This window comes from Myxine glutinosa, chromosome 7 (genome assembly GCF_964187855.1).
Source record: "Myxine glutinosa chromosome 7, kmMyxGlut1.1, whole genome shotgun sequence".
Taxonomy (NCBI): domain Eukaryota; kingdom Metazoa; phylum Chordata; class Myxini; order Myxiniformes; family Myxinidae; genus Myxine; species Myxine glutinosa.
This window is the reverse complement of record NC_136267.1, coordinates 140,902,736-140,923,725: the sequence shown is the minus strand read 5'-3', so window position 1 is coordinate 140,923,725 and position 20,990 is coordinate 140,902,736. Positions and strand designations below refer to the sequence as shown.

At 47.5% G+C, this 20,990-nt stretch overlaps 1 protein-coding gene across 1 annotated transcript in view; it reads left to right on the top strand.

Moving 5' to 3' along the window:
• The window catches only part of LOC137430883 (potassium voltage-gated channel subfamily A member 3-like), a 44,303-nt gene extending 25,346 nt beyond the window's left edge, over positions 1-18,957 (top strand). The window contains exons 2-3 of the mRNA XM_068121652.2: positions 13,245-14,205; positions 18,858-18,957. Coding sequence (XP_067977753.2) covers positions 13,245-14,205; positions 18,858-18,923 — 1,027 coding nt within the window. The 3' untranslated portion in view covers positions 18,924-18,957. The remainder of the gene's footprint in view (positions 1-13,244; positions 14,206-18,857) is intronic.
• The last annotated feature ends 2,033 nt before the right edge of the window (positions 18,958-20,990 follow it).

Below are 20,990 nucleotides of genomic sequence, written 5' to 3'. Positions count from 1 at the left end.
ATGCCCTAACAGTTAACGGCGATGTAGAACTTGTAATAGACTCTCCAGATACCGATGTCTTCTTGCTGATGATCCACATGTATCCACAGCTACCTGCTGAGACATATTTCCTTACCGGAAAAGGAAAACTGAATAGGAAAATTGCAGTCAAACCTATCTTTGAAAAGTTAGGAGTTAACCGCGCCTCAGCTATTCTCGGGTTTCATTCTTTCACAGGATCAGATATGTGTGGCAGGTTCGCCGGCAGGACAAAGGACTGGTGTATGAAGGTGTTCATGTCCTGCGATGATATGATACTGGATTCACTTGCTTCACTTGGCAAATCTGCTGCTACACCCTCTCCAAACGCAATTGACCAACTGGAAAGGTTCGTTTGCTTGTTGTACAGATCCAAAACACACACCAAAGTAAATGCACTACGATGGTTCTTGTACTCAAATCGACAGGCCGAGGGAGAGAGTCTGCCTCCAACCTCTGGATCATTGACACCACACATTCTGCGAGCACATTATATTGCAATGATATGGATGCAGGCATGCGAAAGTCAACCGTCCCTTCCTTCTCCCACTGACTACGGATGGAAGTCAGAGGAAAATAGATTTCTTCCGGTGATGTGTTTGAACCCTCCAGCACCAGAGGCCGTGACTAAGCTGGTAAAATGTGGCTGCAAATCAGGATGCAAAGGAAACTCCTGTAGTTGCCGCAGCAATAAACTCCCATGCACAGAGGTCTGTAGCTGTTTGAACTACGGCTGTAGCAACAATGAACAATCAGCTCAGAACATTGTGGGAGATGAACACGAGGACTTGTAAGGTAAAACGGATGATTGTGAGACAGGAATATTTAAATATGGTCAAACAGGAAATTACATTACGCTATCATTGTTATAGCAATGTGGACCTTTGTGTAAAACAATGGTAGCCATATTGGATTTTCTCACTATTTCTCACTATGGCTGGCATCCACCGATTTCAACGAATCAGTAACATGTTTTCCCAACGGCCTAGCATTACTTATGTGGGCATTACCACCAAAATGGACCTATTTCATCATTCACAATTTGTGTTATCAAGAACATTAAGTTTTTGTACTGTGGTTATTTAAGAAGTGGCGGCCATCTTTGATTTTTCCACCATTTTGAATTTGACTGCCATATTGAAATTAATTGTTTTTGAACTCCTTGGTATTGAAATTATGGGTATTATCATTAATTTGGACCTCATACTGTGTTCAGAATACCAGTTTTAATGGAATTTATATATTTTGGCGGCCATCTTGGATTTGACACCCTTAATCCGTTTTAAAAAATTAACAACCTATTTTTTCGAACATGTGACACCCCAAAGACAAGGAATCAAGTGGAATTTTGCTTTTAACAAAAAAAAAACACGAAATGACATAACAGCCTACACTATACGCTACATCTCTGCTAAATTTCGTCTGAATCCATCCACAACTTTTTGAGATATTTTGTACACAAACAAACGGACAAACAGACAGACAGACAAGGGTGACAAAATAACCTTCATCCACCTTTGGTGGTCAAAATAATAGTATTCATTGACTAGTAACCCAAGCAAGCCCTCATAACAATGTAAAATAACAAACTTTACAACAACTGAACTGAAAATAGTCCGACCGGCATCACAGACCTTACAGGAGCAAAACAGGCCTTGTCTGCACACTTAGATGTGGACTCGTCATCAAAATGGAACAAGAGATCATACATAAAAGTTGTTGAAAGTTTGTTTATATAAACTAGAAATAAGAAAGGCTCCAAGAGACTACATTTAAAGATAAACACACCACCTTTGACAAGGGAGAGTACACGAGAAGATGCCATTGTATTGTAATGGCAGACTGTGTGATGGACACACGGTCTGATCTTCCACCCAGACCATCTCTAATTTAGTGACGAATTGTCCTTAGGGATTATATGTCATCTGCCGGGAAAACTGAACAGATTTTTTTCTTCGGTTTTTGACTTGCAGAACCTCTCACAAGATCTGTCGCCGATAGTAATTTCCCCATTTAATTAGGATTTGGGGCCAAGCAAACCGTGGGGAATCGAACCGTGATTTTACTCCTAATGAGGATTTCACGCGGAAAATTTCCAATGGCCCGGAGTTCAACTCTCATCGTGGTTATTATTCCAAATCACGAAATGTGCACCAGGCCGACGGTCCAATGTTGGTAACAGGTTTAACTAGAATAGCACTCTGTAGTGAGCATACCTCCACCATGATGTACAGGTTTTTCTTTTTTCTTTTATGTTGAAGGCTCCTTGTTAAAGCTCGGCTCCTCGGCTTCACATACTATATAGTCCTCATCGAGGCCAGGCCTTAAATAAAAGAGAAGAAATGTGTATGATGAAAAGTGTATGATGTTTGTTTGCCAGAAAGAGATTGAAGCTAGCCCGATAACTATCGTTTGAGTGAGACAGAAAGTAAGACCAGAAATCCTGACACGGAGAGTGTAAGATGGCTCCGGGCACCACTTTAACGCTCCTAAGTCAGAAAGATAGTACTCCCCTGAGCGGTTGCTATTTACAACCTACTACCTAAAAAACCGGTCCAACCGGATGGGTGTTTTTTTTAGGAGACACCATCTCCTTACTGTATGGCCGTTGGCTCCAAAAGGGAACTCATCCGTCCTTTACCAGGTATTGTTTTCAGTCCTGCAGGGTGTCACAGTTACCTTCCACACTGGCAAGCTAGTGAGGGTAGACAGTTTAGTTACCGACTACCCGACCATGTGGCAGGTAGCACTGGGTTACCAGTGGCATGTAAGTGTTACCAGTGGCAGTCAAGAGACTGATCTGACCTAAATATGTGTTGTATCCCACTGATGGGTCAGATCTGCATTCAGGCCCGAACCAAAATCGAATTGGATTGTTATTGTCACCTAACCAACTCATACACCCAGTTTTGTCATAAGTCGTCCACGACTTTTTGAAATATCATGCTATATATCGTTTTGGCGCTATCACTCAATGGTGAAGAATCATTTTAAAACTTTAAAATTCTCGTATCTGGATCCGTATCCGAATTTTCACGAAAATCGAATAAATTCTTCCTTATCACACACACACCCTGTCCACAAAGTTTCGTCCGAATCCGTCCATAACGTTTTGAGATATCCTGCTATATATCATTTTTAGCCCTATCTCTCAATGGTGAAAAATCACTTTTAAAAATGTTAAGCTTCAGTTCATGGACGGATGCCTGGACATTCTCTTGTAAAATTGACATTCTCTTGTAAAATTTGTTGGTTCAACCCAGAATTAATGGTTCCGTCAATGATGGCAAGCTGTCCGGGTCCTGAGGCAGGAAAGCAGCCCCAAACCATGATACTCCCACCACTACCATGCTTCACGTTTGAGATTAGATTATTATGTTGGAATGCAGCATTTGGTTTTCGCCAAAAATAACGTTTCTCATTTAAGCCAAAAAGTTCCACTTTCGACTCATATGTCCACAGAACATTTTTCCAATAGCCTTCTGGATCATCCAGGTGGTCTTTGGCAAATTTGAAACGGGTGGCTATGTTCTTCTCGCAGAGCAGTCATTTCCTCCTTGCTTATCCACCCATGCACACCATTCTTGTTCAGTGTTTTCCTGATTGTGGACTCATGAACACTGCCAGCCAATGCAAGAGAGGCCTGCATATCCTTAGACATTACCCTGGGGTTCTTTGTGACCTCCTGGATTATTGTACGCTTTGCTCTTGGAATGATTTTCGTTGGATAACAACTCCTGGAAAGAGTAACAATGGTGTTGCATTGTCTCAATTTGTACACCATCATGCCTGATTGGTGGAGCCCAACATCTTTAGAAATGGTTTTGTAACCGTTTCCAGACCAATGAGCATCGCCAACTATTTTTCTGACGTCCTCGGACATCTCTCTTGATCGGGCATGACACGCTTCCACAAACCTGTGTTGTGAAGACCAGACTCTGGTTGTAAAGAGCAAAGTTTATGTTTTTCATATAGGGCAGTACCACCCAAACTCAATCCTGATTGCCATCCCATTGATTGAAATGCCTGACTGGAATTAGCCCCTTAATTGAGCTGATTAACCTAGAGGTTCACATACTTTTTCTGTCAAGGAAATTGAATGTTAGATCATTTTGCTCAATATATAAATAAATGAAAACGTAAATTTTTTTGTGTAATATTTGTTTGATCGTGTTCTCTTTATCCATTATTGGGACTTAGATGATTATCTGATCACATGTTCGGTCAAATTTATGCAGAAATACAGAAAATTATAAAGGGTTCACAAACTTTTTCTCACCACTGTAGATGTAGGGCTGTTAATAGTTCCTGTTTGATTAACATATTGTTACGGACCGCGGATTGGATGTTATTTACCGAGCGGAGGTCACCGCAGCCGAATAGTTGCTCCCCGTTTCTTCCCTTACACTCACCCGATTCACCCATACGTTGGCCAAATCGCGCTATGCTAAATCAATGATGGAAAGGACACGACGACTGGGAAAGAGGAAACGACGCAAGGGGGGTACAGTTCTCAAGACCTCCGGAGGAGGGTATAATTACAGTGGTGGAGAAAAGGGGGTAGATTACAAGGCAGAGCGAGGTAAAGACACAGAAGAGATGGGCACTTAAATACAGTCTTATCTATTCCCCGACAGACCACGGACAAACGGACAAGGTAGACTTACACAGGGATTGATGGCAGGAAGGGACAGGTAGGTCGATGGCACAAGGTGCACCTTGGCTCGGGGACAGGATAAAGCACGGTTCAAAAGATGCAGGGAGGTCTCACAGCGCTCGGAGGTGGTCTTGCTTGCTCCAAGCTCAGCGCGCATCTGACGTCACCTCCCTCTCACTGCGCATGCTCAGCGGGGAGTGACACGCCCTCGGCTGGTTGGTTCCGCCCCACTGGGGCCGGTCCGCCGCTTCCATTGGGTGCGGGGGTTACCGGGCTCCGCCCTTGACGAGGAGCCGACAGGGAGCCCCTGTTTGGTAACCCCGTCGAGCACATGTCCGATGGCGGCTCGTTGGGAAGGCCTGGTGCCCTCCCACCACTCCTACCAAGCCGGAGTGAGGACGCGCACTCCCTGCGCTCGTTGTTGTTGTTGTTGTTGTTGTTGAACTGTGTGGAAGAGCTGCGGGGAGGTATTGGGAGGTCCTAAACTTCCTAACGGTGCCATACAATCACATTCTGGTGCAACGAAGGGTCAGAATTAATGGAAACGAATCCTTAACTGACATAGACTAAAAATAACTAGCAAGATGTCCTATAGTTGTCTTACATGAGATGCGGTGAACCTGGATGCGACCTTTAATGGGGGAAATAGGGGGAGGTCGGGTCTACAGAGTGTTGTTTACAGAAAATGGGACTAGGGAATGGGGGATTGGGGAGAGTTGGGAAGTATTGAGGAAATAGGGGAATATTTACAAGCGGATATGGATGGATGCAAATCCCATATCCACAACAATATATTTATTTGGTGTTAAGTGTAACATGTGTTGTGGAAATGTAAAATATATATATATTATCCATACTCTTCCCCACCCACCCCACGCCCTCAAGTTTCCGGGCCTAGTTGGCCTATGCGGTAATCCGGCCCAGTGCACACCACGATCAGCTCTCGTCTGCCACAATCTCATTCCTGACACATGCCCTCACCTGTCCTTTTGTTCGTTGTGGGAAACTGGTGTATGGCACCATAGTTGGGTTAGGCTTTATTTATTTATCTTGTACATAAATTCGGGTTTTTCTTGCCTTACCTTTCCCATTTGTTTGTCATCGTGTTAGTTACGAATATTTTTGTCTCGACCCCCCATGTCTCATTTATTTAACCATTTTAATTACAAGGAACGTTTTCTCGCCTTTTGCCTTTCACGAGCAAACACTGTAGATGCCTCAGCATAATCACGAGCAAATATCTCAATACGGGTGTCTTGGACTTCATTCTTCTCACAATACAGCGCTTGCACACCGTAAGGAAGTTTCGAACTCATATTGACACCGCAGAAACTATTACGGTGCAAACAAAATACAAATAGTTAGAACAATGTCACATTATCTGATATATACGTCAATAGTTCAACTTTCCAAATTGACAGAGACATATAGCATGATACATGAACTCACAATTACACGGCTTGGGCCCAGAAACATGAGGGTTGAGGAGAGAACCGAAATTAAATAATACTAAAGCTTGACATTAAAACCCTTGAAACCACAAAATACTTTGTTCCATAGATGCCCGACATATTTATGCACCGAATTATAATGAAAGAATACCTTGTTGCCTCTTTATGCTGGGCTCTAAAGACGAGTTGCCGTGCTTGGATTATAGGTCGTTCTCCCTCTCAAAGACGTGTGGCGAATGAATAAACGGCGTTCGGACTACTTTCGAACATGGTCTAAATAATCACACACGTACATTACAAAGTATTCCGATGCATAACTGTGGGCTTGACAAACACATATTGCGGTAACAAAGTGTTCACCCTAAAGTATATCGATACAAATCAGGGGTAATATACAGCACTATTTCCTGATTACGTATGTACACAAAGTTGCGATGTGGTCCTCGCCAACAACGAAGTACTGTATGACCGGAAATACGTCAGAAATCAATCAAGATAGTAGTTGATTAAATGTAACATTACCAGTTGAAGTACAACGAACATGAAAATATATCATATTAAAGCGCGGCGTTACGCGCGCTGCTTGTGAGCAAGGAGGAAGCGGACAAGCGGTAACATATAAATGTCTTTATTGTAAGACTACACTGTAACACTGTACTGTCCCGGGCTGGGCGCCCGGTGTATATCATGAGGCCACGCCTACCCCTGGTGCGTGGCCACCGCCCACTTGGTGCGCGGAATGATGTCACCACGCCAGTGGGCTTTTGTGTCCGCCACACGCGCCCCCCCAGAATTCCCGCGCACCTGGAGGGCCAGTTTGCGGGGCAGACGAATGACCCGGCCGAAGCGCCCCCTGGCGATCGGCGGCGTCCGGGGTGCAGGGATGCCAGGTGGGATGCCCCTGGCTGCCCCTGGGATGGGTGCAGGACCGGGGGGCGGCGTGGCGGCGGGGCTGGGCGGTGCCGGGGGTCCGCCCGCAGGAGGGCGGCCCCGACGTGGGGGTCGGGCCACTGGCGGTGGATGGTCCACATCGAGGTGGGCCGGCTTGAGGCGGTCTACCGAAACGCGGTCAGGAGTACCGCCGATGTCCAGGGTGAAGTGCTTCGCCCCGGTCTCCAGCACGCGGAAAGGCCCGTCGTACGGGGGCCGCAGTGGTGTCCGATGGGCATCGTGGCGGACGAAGACGTACTCCGCCGTGCGAAGCTCCGGGGCGACGTGCGTCGGTGGGTGCCCGTGGCATGCCGTTGGCACCGGGGCGAACCTCTGGGCGGTCTCTTGCAGAGCGGAGCGCTGCTGTGCCGCGGACCATGGTGCCGTGGAGTCGGGGAGGAACTCGCCCGGCACCCGCAGCGGTTGCCCGAAGACCAATTCCGCCGCGGATGCGCGCAGGTCCTCCTTGGGCGCCGTCCGGAGGCCCAGCAGGACCCAGGGGAGCCTGTCGACCCAGCCGCCGTCGCGGAGGGTGGCCCGGAGCGCGGCCTTCAATGAGCGGTGAAATCGCTCACACAGGCCGTTAGCCTGGGGGTGGTAGGCCGTGGTTCGGTGCAGCCGGACCCCGAGCCCCTGCGCAACCGCCCCCCAGAGCTCCGAGGTGAACTGGGGGCCGCGGTCGGATGAGATGTCTGAGGGGGCGCCGAACCGGGCGACCCAGGTGGCGATGAAAGCCTGCGCGACATCGGCCGCCGTTGTCGACGCCAAGGGCACGGCCTCCGGCCACCGGGTGGTGCGGTCCACCATGGTGAGGACGTAGGTGAAACCCCGCGAGGGGGGCAGAGGTCCCACCAGGTCCACGTGGACGTGGTCAAACCGGCGTTCCGGCACCGTGAACGGGGCCAACGGGGCCTGGGTGTGCCGGTGCACCTTGGCGCGCTGGCACGCGAGGCACGTCCTGGCCCAGCCGCGGACGGCCTTCCGGAGGCCATGCCAGACGAACTTGTCAGCGATCAGCCTTTGGGAGGCCCTCGCGCCCGGGTGGGACAGGCCGTGGATGGCGTCAAACACCTGGCGCTGCCAGCCCGCGGGCACGATGGGGCGAGGACGCCCGAGGGAGACGTCGCACAAGAGGGCCGCGCCCGCGCCGTCAAACGGCACCTCGGTGACGCGGAGGCCCGTGACGGCGGTCCGCAAGGCCTGGACGTCGGGGTCAGCCGCCTGGTCCGCTGCCATCCGGGCATAGTCGATGCCGAGGTGGACTGCGTGGGCGACGGCCCGGGAAAGGCAATCCGCCACCGGGTTGTCCTTCCCCGCGACGTGCTGGATGTCCGTCGTGTACTCGGACACGGCCGAGAGGTGACGCTGCTGCCGGGCCGACCACGGCTCGGTGACTTTGCCCATCGCAAAGATCAGCGGCTTGTGGTCGACGAAGGCAGTGAACGCCCGGCCCTCGAGCAGATGGCGGAAGTGCCTGACCGCCAAGTGAAGTCCGAGCAACTCGCGGTCGAAGGTACTGTAACGGCGTTCGGGCGGGCGAAGCTGCCGGCTAAAGAACGCCAGCGGTTGCCAAGCTCCACGCACCCATTGCTCATGCACTGCGCCCACCGCGTAGTCCGAGGCATCGGTGGTGAGGGCGATCGGTGCATCGGGCGCCGGGTGCGCGAGCATGGTGGCGTTAGCCAAGGCGAGCTTCGCGCCCGTGAACGCCGTGTCCATCTGCTCGGTCCAGGTAACGTCGCCTTTGCCCGGCTTACCTCGGAGAGCTTCGTGCAGGGGGCGCAGGAGCTGGGCGATACGGGGCAGGAACCGATGGTAAAAGTTCACCATGCCCAGGAACTCCTGCAGCCCTCTGATCGTGCGGGGGCGCGGAAACCCCTTCACCGCCTCCACCTTGGCCGGTAGGGGGACGGCTCCGTGCCTGGTGACACGGTGCCCCAGAAAATCGATTGTGGCGGCGCCGAACCGGCACTTTGCGGGGTTCACAATCAGGCCATGCTGGCCCAGGCGTTCGAAGAGCGTGCGGAGGTGGCGTAGGTGCTCTTCGCGGGACGCGCTGGCGACGAGGATATCGTCCAGGTAAACGTAGACAAAATCCAAGTCGCGCAGGACGCTGTCCATCAGTCGCTGGAACGCCTGAGCCGCATTCTTCAGACCGAAGGGCATGCGCAAGAACTCGAAGAGTCCGAATGGCGTGATGACCGCCGTCTTCGGGACGTCCTCCGGCCTGACGGGGACCTGATGGTAGCCGCGTATGAGGTCCACCTTCGAGAAGAAGGACCTGCCCGCCAAACGGGCGGAAAAGTCCTGAATGTGGGGGACGGGGTAGCGGTCGGGAGTCGTGGCGTCATTGAGACGGTGATAGTCCCCGCACGGTCGCCATCCCCCGCCGGGCTTCGGCACGATGTGCAGCGGCGACGCCCAAGCGCTCTCTGAGCGCCGAACGATGCCGAGTCGCTCCAGGGTAGCGAACTCCGCTTTTGCCACCGCCAGCTTCGTCGGCTCTAGGCGGCGTGCCCGGGCGTAGACCGGTGGCCCGACGGTGGGGATGTGATGGGCCACCCCGTGCTTGACGGCCCCCGCCGAGAAGGTGGGCCGCGTGAGGGCCGGGAAGCCGGCGAGGAGGCGGGTGAATGCGTCCGCTGCCGGAAGCGTACAGACCAACGTGGCCGGAACCGAATCGTTCGGCAAGCCGCTTGGCAAGCCGCTCGTTGAGCTGGGCAACGCACAAGCGAGCGAGCTGAACGTCTCGGCCTGGACAAGCCGTCTGCGCTTGACGTCGACCAGGAGCCCATTAGCGCACAGGAAGTCCGCGCCAAGCAGTGCCATGGGCACGTCGGCGGTGACGAACGTCCATCGGAAAACCTGCCCTCCAAACCGCAGAGAGAGGCAGCGTTTTCCGTACGTACGGATGGGCGTCCCGTTCGCGGCAAGCAGCGCGGGGCCCCCACCCGCGGCGTGCTTGTCTGACGTGCCGGCGGGAATGACACTCACCTGCGCTCCCGTGTCGCACAGGTAACGGCGCCTGGAGAAGGTGTCCGTTATGAACAGCAGGCTGTTCGAATGGCCGGCGCTCATCGCCACTATTGAGCGCCGGCCCGGGCGTTTCCCGACCCGTTGAAGGAGCACGGCGGATGACACCGCCGAGCTTCGTGGCCGAACTTGGCGTGGAACCAGCACCAGGTGGTGGAGCTGGAGGAGCGCGGCTGGCTCCGCCAGGCCGGTGGAGTTGGCGGGTTTCCCCGCGGTGGCGGTTTTCGCCGCGGCGGTGGGCGGGGCGTGGCGGCGTTCACGAGGTGCGTATCAGCATGCTGCTGAACATCAGCGTGCTGTAGAAGCTGATGCTGTGGAACATGCTGCTGAACATCAGCGTCGAGGGCCGTGACGGCCACGCCGACGCTCGCCCGCATGTCCGAAGCGGCGAAGTACCTGTCCGCCTCGGCCGCCAATGCTCGGGGTTCCGTTAGCTCGGTCCCGGCCAACGCGAGGCGGACCTGCGCTGGAAGTTGGCGCCGGAAAAGCGCCCGGAATATTGAACCGGGGGCTTCGTCGCCCAACAGTGACAGCATATGGTCCATTCGGACCGACGGGCGCGTCTCACCGAGCTCGGGGAGATCCAGGAGGCGGTCGGCCCGTGCGTCGTCCGTAAGGCCGAACGTGGCTAGGAGTAGCCGCTTGAGTGCCTCGTACTTGTGGCCGTTCGGTGGGTGGCGAAGGACGGACACAACTCGAGCGGCCGTGCCGGGCCCGAGGGAGGCGACGACGTGGCAATAGCGCGTGTCATCGCCGGTGAGGCGCCGAAGCTGAAATTGGGCTTCGGCCTGGACGAACCAGACTTCGGCCTGAGCCTCCCAAAATTCCGGAAGTTTGACGAAGTCGGCCATGGCGATGGCGTCGCGTGTGGAAGGATCGCTCCAGCAGATCCAACGTCGAGGGTCACCAGTAAAGCGCGGCGTTACGCGCGCTGCTTGTGAGCAAGGAGGAAGCGGACAAGCGGTAACATATAAATGTCTTTATTGTAAGACTACACTGTAACACTGTACTGTCCCGGGCTGGGCGCCCGGTGTATATCATGAGGCCACGCCTACCCCTGGTGCGTGGCCACCGCCCACTTGGTGCGCGGAATGATGTCACCACGCCAGTGGGCTTTTGTGTCCGCCACAATATAATGAGGCTATATTTATGTGGTGTTGTGCATAGAAGGTACGCTAGAGGGGGCGTGACCAAAAGGAGGAGTTCCAGGTAGAGGACGGAGCATGGAGAGGATGGGAACGGGACGTGCGTCCGATGTTGGATTGAATAAAACAGTTGGAACTTACTGAATTCTTCATTGTTGGAGTACTTTACGACACAACAATTTAACAACCACTAACGGCAAATATAATTATACGATGTTGTCATTTACAAACACCACCAGTTTCAGATTTGTTTGGTTAAGTAAACCTTGGGGTTTGGTAATAGTATGTGCCTTGCCAAAATCAAGGCTCTCTGCTCACCTTCACTCTTTCATTCCTCTTTTCTCCTGTCTCTGGAACAAACTCCCTCACTCTCTTCAATCCCTCTCCTCCCTCCAGGTCTTTAAAACAGCTGTTCACCACCATCTCTTATCTTCCCCCATCCAAAACCTTGATCTTTTCTACCCCCGTTAAAACACCCCAAATCTGGCTCTTTCAATCACCGACTTCTTTCCTGAAATTCCGAGTCGTGAAATTCCTATCATTTGCTTTATACCGTGTACCCCTCCCTCCTCCCCCAGCCCCCCCCCCCCCCCCGCCGTCTTCCACAGATATAACGACGTCCTTGTTCTCTACTGTTGTTGTGCTTATGTGCTTCCCTCTCTCCCCCCCCCCTTGTCTCTTGCTCCCTTCATTGTATGTTTTATGTGTCTGTGCATGTTTTCATGTTCAATGTGTTAGCTCTTACACGAGCGTCGATTCTGTTAACAATAAAAAAAGAGCAATAAAGAATGCAGTAATTTAAACACCATTTCAGCCACTCACAAGGGTTGTACTCGCCTGGTGCAAAGTGGTCCGTGTACGTGACAATATTTGTTTTATTAACCTATCCATTAGCTTGTTTATCTTAATATACTCTCCTTATTCATATTATTAATATTAGTTTGGTGTAATTTACATCTATATTTCTTTATAAATATTTTTCTGGCATTTCACAAATCAGGAATGGCTTTGCATTTTTCTTCAACCAAAGGAAAGTTTTAAGTGGTTGTAAAATTTTGAGTTTTTGTATAAAGCAATTGCATTTTTATCTGTCTGCACCATTAACCGTACACACATAGCAAAGGTTTTCAAATATTTGTGCATTTGCAAGCTCTCCACCATGACTACCATTCCACCTCCTCTGCTTCATAATCAAGCACAACATCAACAGCATCACTGATTATATCTGGTTGAGGGTCGAAGATGCATTGGAGATAGTTTAATCTGTCTTATTTGTTGTATCTCTATTTGCTATTTCTTGGGGATTTTATTTCATGTAATGAAAAACTCCTCTCATCATGAACCCTCTGATTAATTTCAAGCTTCCTCCTCACATTGACTGTTTTATGCTTACTGTTTTTTTCATCTCTGGGACTAGCTTAGTTGTGTTCTTCATTTCTGACTCACTGGATTGCCATACATCAACATTTTCCATCAAATAAGTTGCTCCTTTGACCTTCCATGCTTTCCTGCCTTACTGAACTTCCTATTTGACAGGAAGTATTCATCTAGCCTCATACTTTTGATTTGTTCTATATATAGTTCGTTTTAACTTGTCTTTCCTCCATCCTTCTGTTGTGCGGCCTTTACTCTTGTTGGAAAATTGTGCTGTTATTATGTATCGATGAAATGCAAGAGTATATAGTGAACTTGATTAAGAAATGACTGAAAATTTGAGAATATACCCATCAAGTATAATCCTTTGGATTTATATCACCTTGTTTTTTTATTTTAATGCTTTATAGGAAAAAGAATTGTGGACATATGTAAATTATTCCACACCATTTATTTTTAGCAGTTTATAAACAGTATATTTGGCTTTTAATACTAAGAACATTAGGAGAGAGAGAGAGAGAGCAGAGAGCATTTTAAAGAACATTAGGATAACTCTTCTTGACTAAATGTGCAAGTGTTATGCATTTTCTAAACTCTTATAAATACCAGAGCAATGGTGAAATCATTCTTCGACAGGTATCGTGAAGATGAAGGTTACATAAAGGAAGAAGAGCGACCAATGCCCAAATGTGAGTACCAGAGACAGGTATGGCTTATGTTTGAATATCCTGAGAGTTCCAGCACAGCACGGGCCATAGCCATTGTCTCCGTGCTAGTCATTACGATCTCCATCATCATATTTTGCCTCGAGACACTCCCGGTGTTCCGGGAAGATGATTATCCAGCGCAAAATGTCACAGCTGTAGCTGCATCTAAAGAAAACGCCTTCGCCGACCCGTTCTTCATTGTGGAAACCATCTGCATCGTCTGGTTCTCTTTCGAACTCCTGGTGCGATTCTTCGCGAGTCCCAGCAAGCCCGATTTCTTCAGGAACATCATGAACATAATTGATATTGTTGCTATTCTTCCGTACTTCATCACACTTGGAATGGAACTTGCTGAGCAGCAAGGTAATGGTCAGCAGACAATGTCTCTCGCCATCCTGCGCGTCATTCGCCTTGTTCGTGTCTTCAGGATATTCAAGCTCTCGCGCCACTCGAAGGGTCTCCAAATCCTCGGGCAGACTTTGAACGCGAGCATGCGAGAGCTGGGCCTGCTGATCTTCTTTCTCTTCATTGGTGTTATCCTCTTCTCCAGCGCCGTGTACTTCGCCGAGGCAGATGAAGCAAAGACGAGCTTCAGAAGCATTCCCCATTCATTCTGGTGGGCAGTTGTCACCATGACAACTGTGGGATATGGAGACATGTGGCCGATAACTGTCGGAGGTAAAATTGTGGGGTCACTTTGTGCTATCGCTGGTGTACTTACAATTGCACTTCCAGTGCCGGTCATAGTTTCCAACTTCAACTACTTTTATCACCGAGAAACAGAAAACGATGACCAGGCACAGTACTTACACATTTCCAGTTACAACTGTGATACTGCTGCAGAACTCCAGAAGAGCTCTAGCACTTCAACTGTGGGAAAGAGTGACTATATGGATGATGTCTCGTACACTGACATGGTCAAACAATGCTACATGCCCAACAATGTTCCATCTAAAAAGGTTCAGAGAACAGATGTGTGAGTTATCACACTGACTACATGCTGCAACCTCTTTGCACTTAATTTGCGAGGCACAGTAATGTCTCGGTTATTCCTTCTTAACTGTTCTTCATTTGGCCATCTGTAATTGCCTGGTCTACAGGCTCTGGTTGGGAACATTTACTTCAACATTGAGCAAATCAATATGATATGCATTGAACCCCCTCAATGTGAAGGGTAGACTCATCAAGATTAAATTGTTGTTGACATCTACAATCACAGGTCAATTGAATTTTTTTTTACTATGTCAACATATTTTGCACCAACGGACTTGAAGATCTTTGAACTCAATTGTTTGTTTGTTTTCCTTCCACTTACATCTTGCCTTGCCTGAGACTTTGAGGAATGAAAGAGTGCCGTGCATGTTTGGGTGTTGAAACCATGCTCCCAACCATTAGCTCGTGGTTGACAAACATTATATTTATAAATACAGCGTGCATTCTTCTTTGTAAGCTTGCATCAGTTTATGAATGTTTTTATTTACGTATTTATGTGTGCACAGGTTGTTTACATTTATTTTGTTGAATAATGCGCATATGTTCTAAAGTTTTGCACTCAAATGTTGGGCATTTACAAGTGCAATGTTACTTGAGCTGAATATTTTACCTGCTTATCTTTTATTTGTTTTGAACGAGGTTTTTGTGTTGTCATTTTTGTTGCCAACCATGTGCGATACACATTTTAGTTCAAAAGATAAATTAAAAAGTCCCAAAAATAAGTAAACGAAGCACAAAGACACAATGCAGTGATTTAAAATGAAGGAATTTACTTGAAAGAAAGAACAAATTATCTAACAATTTTACATCCACAAGCGTTAAGACTTCTCTTGAAGTCTGGCACCTGTAAAATGTATGCACAATGCACTTTCCATCGTCGTAATCATTCTATTTTCACAGTTAGTGTTTGCTCTATTTATACAGACTGCAAGCACAAAACATGCAGACCCGATGCAAGTCAAGCAGACTCGATGCTTTCCGCAACCAAGACTGATAACACCAATTTTTAAGAAACGATTTTACCACATGTTTTGACGATTTGTGTTGTTGGTGCAATACACTCGTCCATGTAATTAGTAGTGTATAAAACTGCCATAAGCAGGATATGTTAAGCTTGGTTTTAAAGGTCAGAGTATAACAACTTTGACCACCAACCGAGAAATAAGTTAGGTCAATAATCTTCTTAGCTTTTCTGCTCTACTATATTATGGTGTCAAATGTTTTAGACAAACATTATCAGCATTAGGGTGAGGGAACCAAAGTGCTGGTTTGCTGCCAAAATAGCAGGATCCCACATCATCTCCACACAAAGGAAAGGGATGGTCAGGAGCTCGGGAAGTGGGATGGAAAGAGATGTGGGTGGAGGAAGCGGGTGGATTCATGATAATGTGTAAAAGGTAAAAGAAGCATCAATAACGGGGGGGGGAAATGAAAAAGAAACAATCTGTGAGATTGAGTAATTATCTTTGATCACCAATTGGCTGTTCATTTTATTGAAAGTAGAACATTTTTCATTAACCTTGTGTTTTTAAGCTTTACTTGCCCTCTTCTTTTGTTGTCACAGTGCTTTACATCCTCACTCCTGACATGGGGCATTATCCTTTCTGCTCAACTAAGTAACTATTGTAAATCTTTCCTCTTTTACTTTGTCAGTTATTTATCTGACTTATAGTATTTGTTTTTTATGGATCCCTTTCTCTCTTTGACATAAGAATGTCCAATTTACCTTGCATTTAGGCATCATTGGCAGGTATTATTGTATAATTTTCTCATCTTCTAAATACAGTACGACCATGTTTTTTTTTGCATACAAAGTCGAGGCTCACGGAAGAGCTAAAACACAGAATGGACTAAAACAAAGCAGAAAAATAGCACAGTGGACGAGTGTTTTGGGTGGCAGAGTAAGGTAAACAGGGCAGAGGTAAAACAACAGGACACTTGGAGAAGAATGAGAGCAAGAGGAGGACACAGGGGGTGAACAAGCTGAATAGAAGCTCAAACACAACAAGAACAAAAATAATGGAAAACGGGGGGAACAGAAAATAGGACACAAAAAAACTGAAGGGAGGGGGGACATGCTAACCTGCAAAGGAATGTATGGGTTAAGGGAGAGTTAATGAAGGTAGAAAAGACCATGTGTGTGGATGGAAGATGACCTCGGGTGGTTGTGAACAGCCATTTTGAAGCCCTGGAGGGAGGAATGAGATAGGACAGACCAAGCATTGGTTCCACAGATGATAAAAAAAAGAGGAACAACTGAATGAATGTGATCAGTGAGTCTGGAATTTGGGAGTTTCAACAGTAGTGGGTGGACTGGCAGACTGGCAGACTGGCAAACAACTGGCAGACTGTATGCTTCCTGCAAAAACTTGGGGGAGGGGTGGTGTGGGAAGGGGAGGACAGACAAATGGGTGGAAAGTCTCGAGGGTGCAAGACCAGAAAGGATGCGGTGGGAGACTGGCCACCGACCTGTCTTTAATGTGAAAGTAACAGACAGGGAGACTTTCATTGTAGGAGATTCAAGTTATTTTGATGGCCCTGATTGCTATGACATTAAGAAGGGCAAAAAGTGAAGCAGGGGCACCGGGCCAAAGGGGAGAGGATCTGGTCACATGCTTGTGAGACGTACATTATCTTTAGATATTGTCAAAGAGTTGCCTCAGCACTGGAGAGTCTGGCAGTTCAATCAGGCTGATCGGCAGGGACTGCAAGATGCACTCTCACTTCAGGAATGGTTTTCTATCTCTGCCGCCCTTAATACTACTGCCGCCAGGGAATTCATCCTCAAATGCATGCTCTCCTTTATGCACACATTTATCCCATCTCACCACATGTATAACCGTGCCGTTGAAATAACATCAGGTGGGTTGACCCAACCTGTCATCCTTCCGAGGTCAGCAAAATGAGTACCAGCTTACTGCTAAGAAGGGCACTGCAGAGCCACACTTCCAGAAGATGATGCAACCAGCAGGCACAAGCTGCATACAAAACAACAACCGCAATTGTCATACACATCCTCTCGCCCCTGATACACTGAATCCAGTGGCGTAACAGATGGTGCCTTCAAACAAATTGCCTTCTCTTCCTGGAAGGCAAATATGACCCAAGGCAACCTCAGAGTAATCCAAAAATTCTGCAAAAGGTGTGTCCACTCTCGGAAAAGGACAGAAAACAAAATCTGGCCAACCTCATGGCTGAACTTTGAAACCTGTGTCTCTCTCCTCAAAGATCTGGTGGCAACTTGTCAAGTCTGTCTCTGGTGTATGCTCTCCCTCTATCCATTTCCTTACTGCAAATGGCAGCACAGATGACTGCTTGTGAGAAGGCTCAATGCCTCAATTCTGTGTTTCCTTCCAAATCTCGCATATCCAACGCCATTGCTCTCTGTACATACAATACACTCTCATACCCAACTGCCTCTGGACACTGGACACTGAAGTTTCTTGTAACCATTGACTCAGATTCTGTGACAGGCTCAGATGGCATCAGTGCACATGTCATAAAAACCTGCCCTGCCATTCTTGCACATACTCTTTCTGCTCTGTTCATGCAATAATTTGCCCGAGGTCACCTTCCATCTACTTGAAAGTCAGCCAACATCACTGCATTATACAAGCATGGTGCAAAAACATAGTCTTCACTACAGGCCTATTAGCTTTCTTCACATTATCAGCAAAATCGTGGAATACATAATCACAGTTGAAATCAAACCAGATGAAACCATTTGAGCAGTGGAGGAACAGAAGTCATGTATTATGTCCATTCCTCCATTATTCTCTTCTTGACATAAAAAAACGACAGTTTCCAGTTCAATTTCTGTTGGAGAGAGAGAGAGAGAGAGAGAGAGAGAGAGACTTTTGAAGCTCTTTTATTATAAAGGTAAGAAAACCATACAAGTCATGCAAATAATAAAGTCACCACAATTCAAAACATGTGCAGCCAAACAACAACAATAAAAACACCAAGCACTAAAATAAAAAACTTAACAAACCATTATCAAGTTTACAAAACCCACCCTTTGCACACCATTTTTCCACAAAGGTTTGTAAATCATCTTTCATTTGGCAAAAAGAAAATTCCAAGCGTAACCTTGCCATGACCAGAGCCTTAAACACAATTACCACATCACATAAAATATCAGCATTTGCCAGGAGCTTTGCTTTTCTTGTTTTGTAGATTGCTAATTTTCCAATAGAAATTAAGAAATTAGCAAGAGCAGTCTCAGAGCGTTTTTTATAACTAAGTGGTGTTCCAAAGATAAAAACACGTGTAGAAAAAGAAAAGTTCATACGATTAAAAAAAGTTGATAAAAAACCAAAGAAGGGAGAGAGTCTTGCACAATCTACGTAAGCATGGAAAAGGTCTTCAGAAATCAGAGGGAGAGAGAGAGAGAGAGAGAGAGAGAGAGAAAGAGAGAGAGGGTGGAAACACAGTAAACTGCATGTAAGAAGTTTGGATTATGTAGGGCAATTGGGGAAGAAAATATTGCATGTAAGGATGGTGGATTATCCAAAATGGTGGTGGACCACTACTAAGCCTTGGAGGGAACATTGAAATCCAGCGTTCTCCTGACGGCAGTTTCACAAACTGGCGAAAAGAGGAACGAAAGAGTTGATATGGGTGAACAGCCTGGATTTTGGGAGTGTTGCCAGTAGGGCATTACTAGAATAACTTGTACATCTTGGAGGGTGGGGATTGTTGGAGGGATGAGAGAGCAGGAGCTAGACAAGAGGAGACGCTGCTGACCTATCTTCAATATGACAGCAATAGGCCTTGTGCATTGGTCTCATCATGAGCGATGCCAATAATGTTAAGAGCTTTAGGTTCCACAAAATCCGAGAGATGTATAATGCTGGAGTGCCATCCATTGGGGAGAAAAGTATAGCATTGAGCTCTGGGCAAAGGCTTTGGAGGCTGTGATTAGTTATTATTTAATTTATTTGGAGTGATGGAGGATTCCTAGTCTACAGCTGCTTTTGGAGATTATATTTGCTGTACGGTTGGCCCAAGATAGGTTGTGGCTGATAGTGAAGCCTCAAAGTTCAAGAGAATGAACCTCTTCTCGTGGCTGACCATGGAGATAGAAATGTGGGTTTGCTTGAGGATACTTTCAGAACGACAGGGTGAGACAGATGTGATAGCATTGGAAGTCTGAAGGTGGCAGACTCATTAACTATGACTTGTTAATTGGCAAGCTTGGCGGTGGTTTAAGAGTTAAGGCCGAAATAGCCAAACGTCGACTGGGCATCCTCCATCGTGCGAAGTCCTTCCTTGGCACACCTGAGCTCCTATCCACCTGCAAGGCTTTCATCCACAGCTTGATGGAGTACTGCTCTTCCCTCCGGGCCCTCCGGCCTGATTAGGGTTAAGGTCGGAGTTTGTAATTTGTTCAGGATGCTGCAGGTGACGCCTACTCTTCTTGAAAGACTGTGGGATTTTAACATCTGACTAATGGCTGGTAGACGAGTCCTGTGGCTGAAGGTCCCTCCGATGGATGGCGCACACATTGACGTATCACCCTGCAGGTGAAACGCCAGAGTGGCAGTTCATAGCTGGGTCAGGATTCGAACGCAGGCTGGAAAACTCGGAGACTATCAGTGTGCATACCTCTAGATTATTCTGCCATTATAACAGGCATGTTGTTGTTGTTTTTTTAAAAACCAATTTGCGTTATTTGTCATGAGATCGATTTGTTACCACTCACTGATATCTGTAGCATGATATTCGTTGAGGTTTTATTTCCATTATAAATTAGTGAAAGTTCGGATACACATTTCATTCTCCATTTGTCTTGCATCATTCTATGCTCTCGTTTTGGTTACAAAGATGTTAAAGTAGATAGCATCAAAAAAAATTTTTTTGTAGTTGTACAAGCTGAAATGCTAAAAATGAAAAACCATGAATCACAACATTCTTAACTTCTGTGACATTCCAGGGTTCCTCATGTGTAGGTAGACTTGCTAAGTCACTTTTGCGCATGTTGATAATGCAATAATTAAATGTACAGCAGCTGCAAATTACTCATTTACTTGACTATCACAACATGATTTACCAACCATAACTACATTGAAAGAGTCGGTTAGATCGTTGTCCACGTTGTCAGCCTAATGTGAAGCTAGAGTAAAAGTATAAATGTCCTAGACAGTATGTAGAGAAGACCAAGGTACTGTTGATGGCATCGCAAAAATATTCCATTTCTAGACACAAGGACAATTTCAAGTTTCATCTTCTTTCCGACACCTCCAGATATTCCGCAGTTCACTCGCTCGTGGCTATTTGCTCACGTTTTGAAGCACCTCTTCCCGGCTAACTCGATGATGAAGTGGGTAAACCTTGTTACGTTACCCTCGTCTGAGTGCGTCGGTCCCCACGGTTCGTCAGACACCTGTCCCGGAGGGATGGCCACCACTGGCTCTCTTAGGTCGCCCATAGAAACGCCACCAGGGCACGACAATGACCTTCAAAATGCTTTGGGGCCTCCACCGCCTTTTCCCTCTCCGCACCGTTTCTTGATTTGAACAATTTCTTTATTACTTGTGTTATACACGGGTAATTTGGGGCGAGAAGTGTGCCAAAGGAAAGCTGCATGAATTATCGGTATATGTGCATGTTACATGGTGATCTTATGCAACGGTGTAGCGAGGTCCATTGGTGTGTGCATTTGTGTTTTGCAATGTTGTAA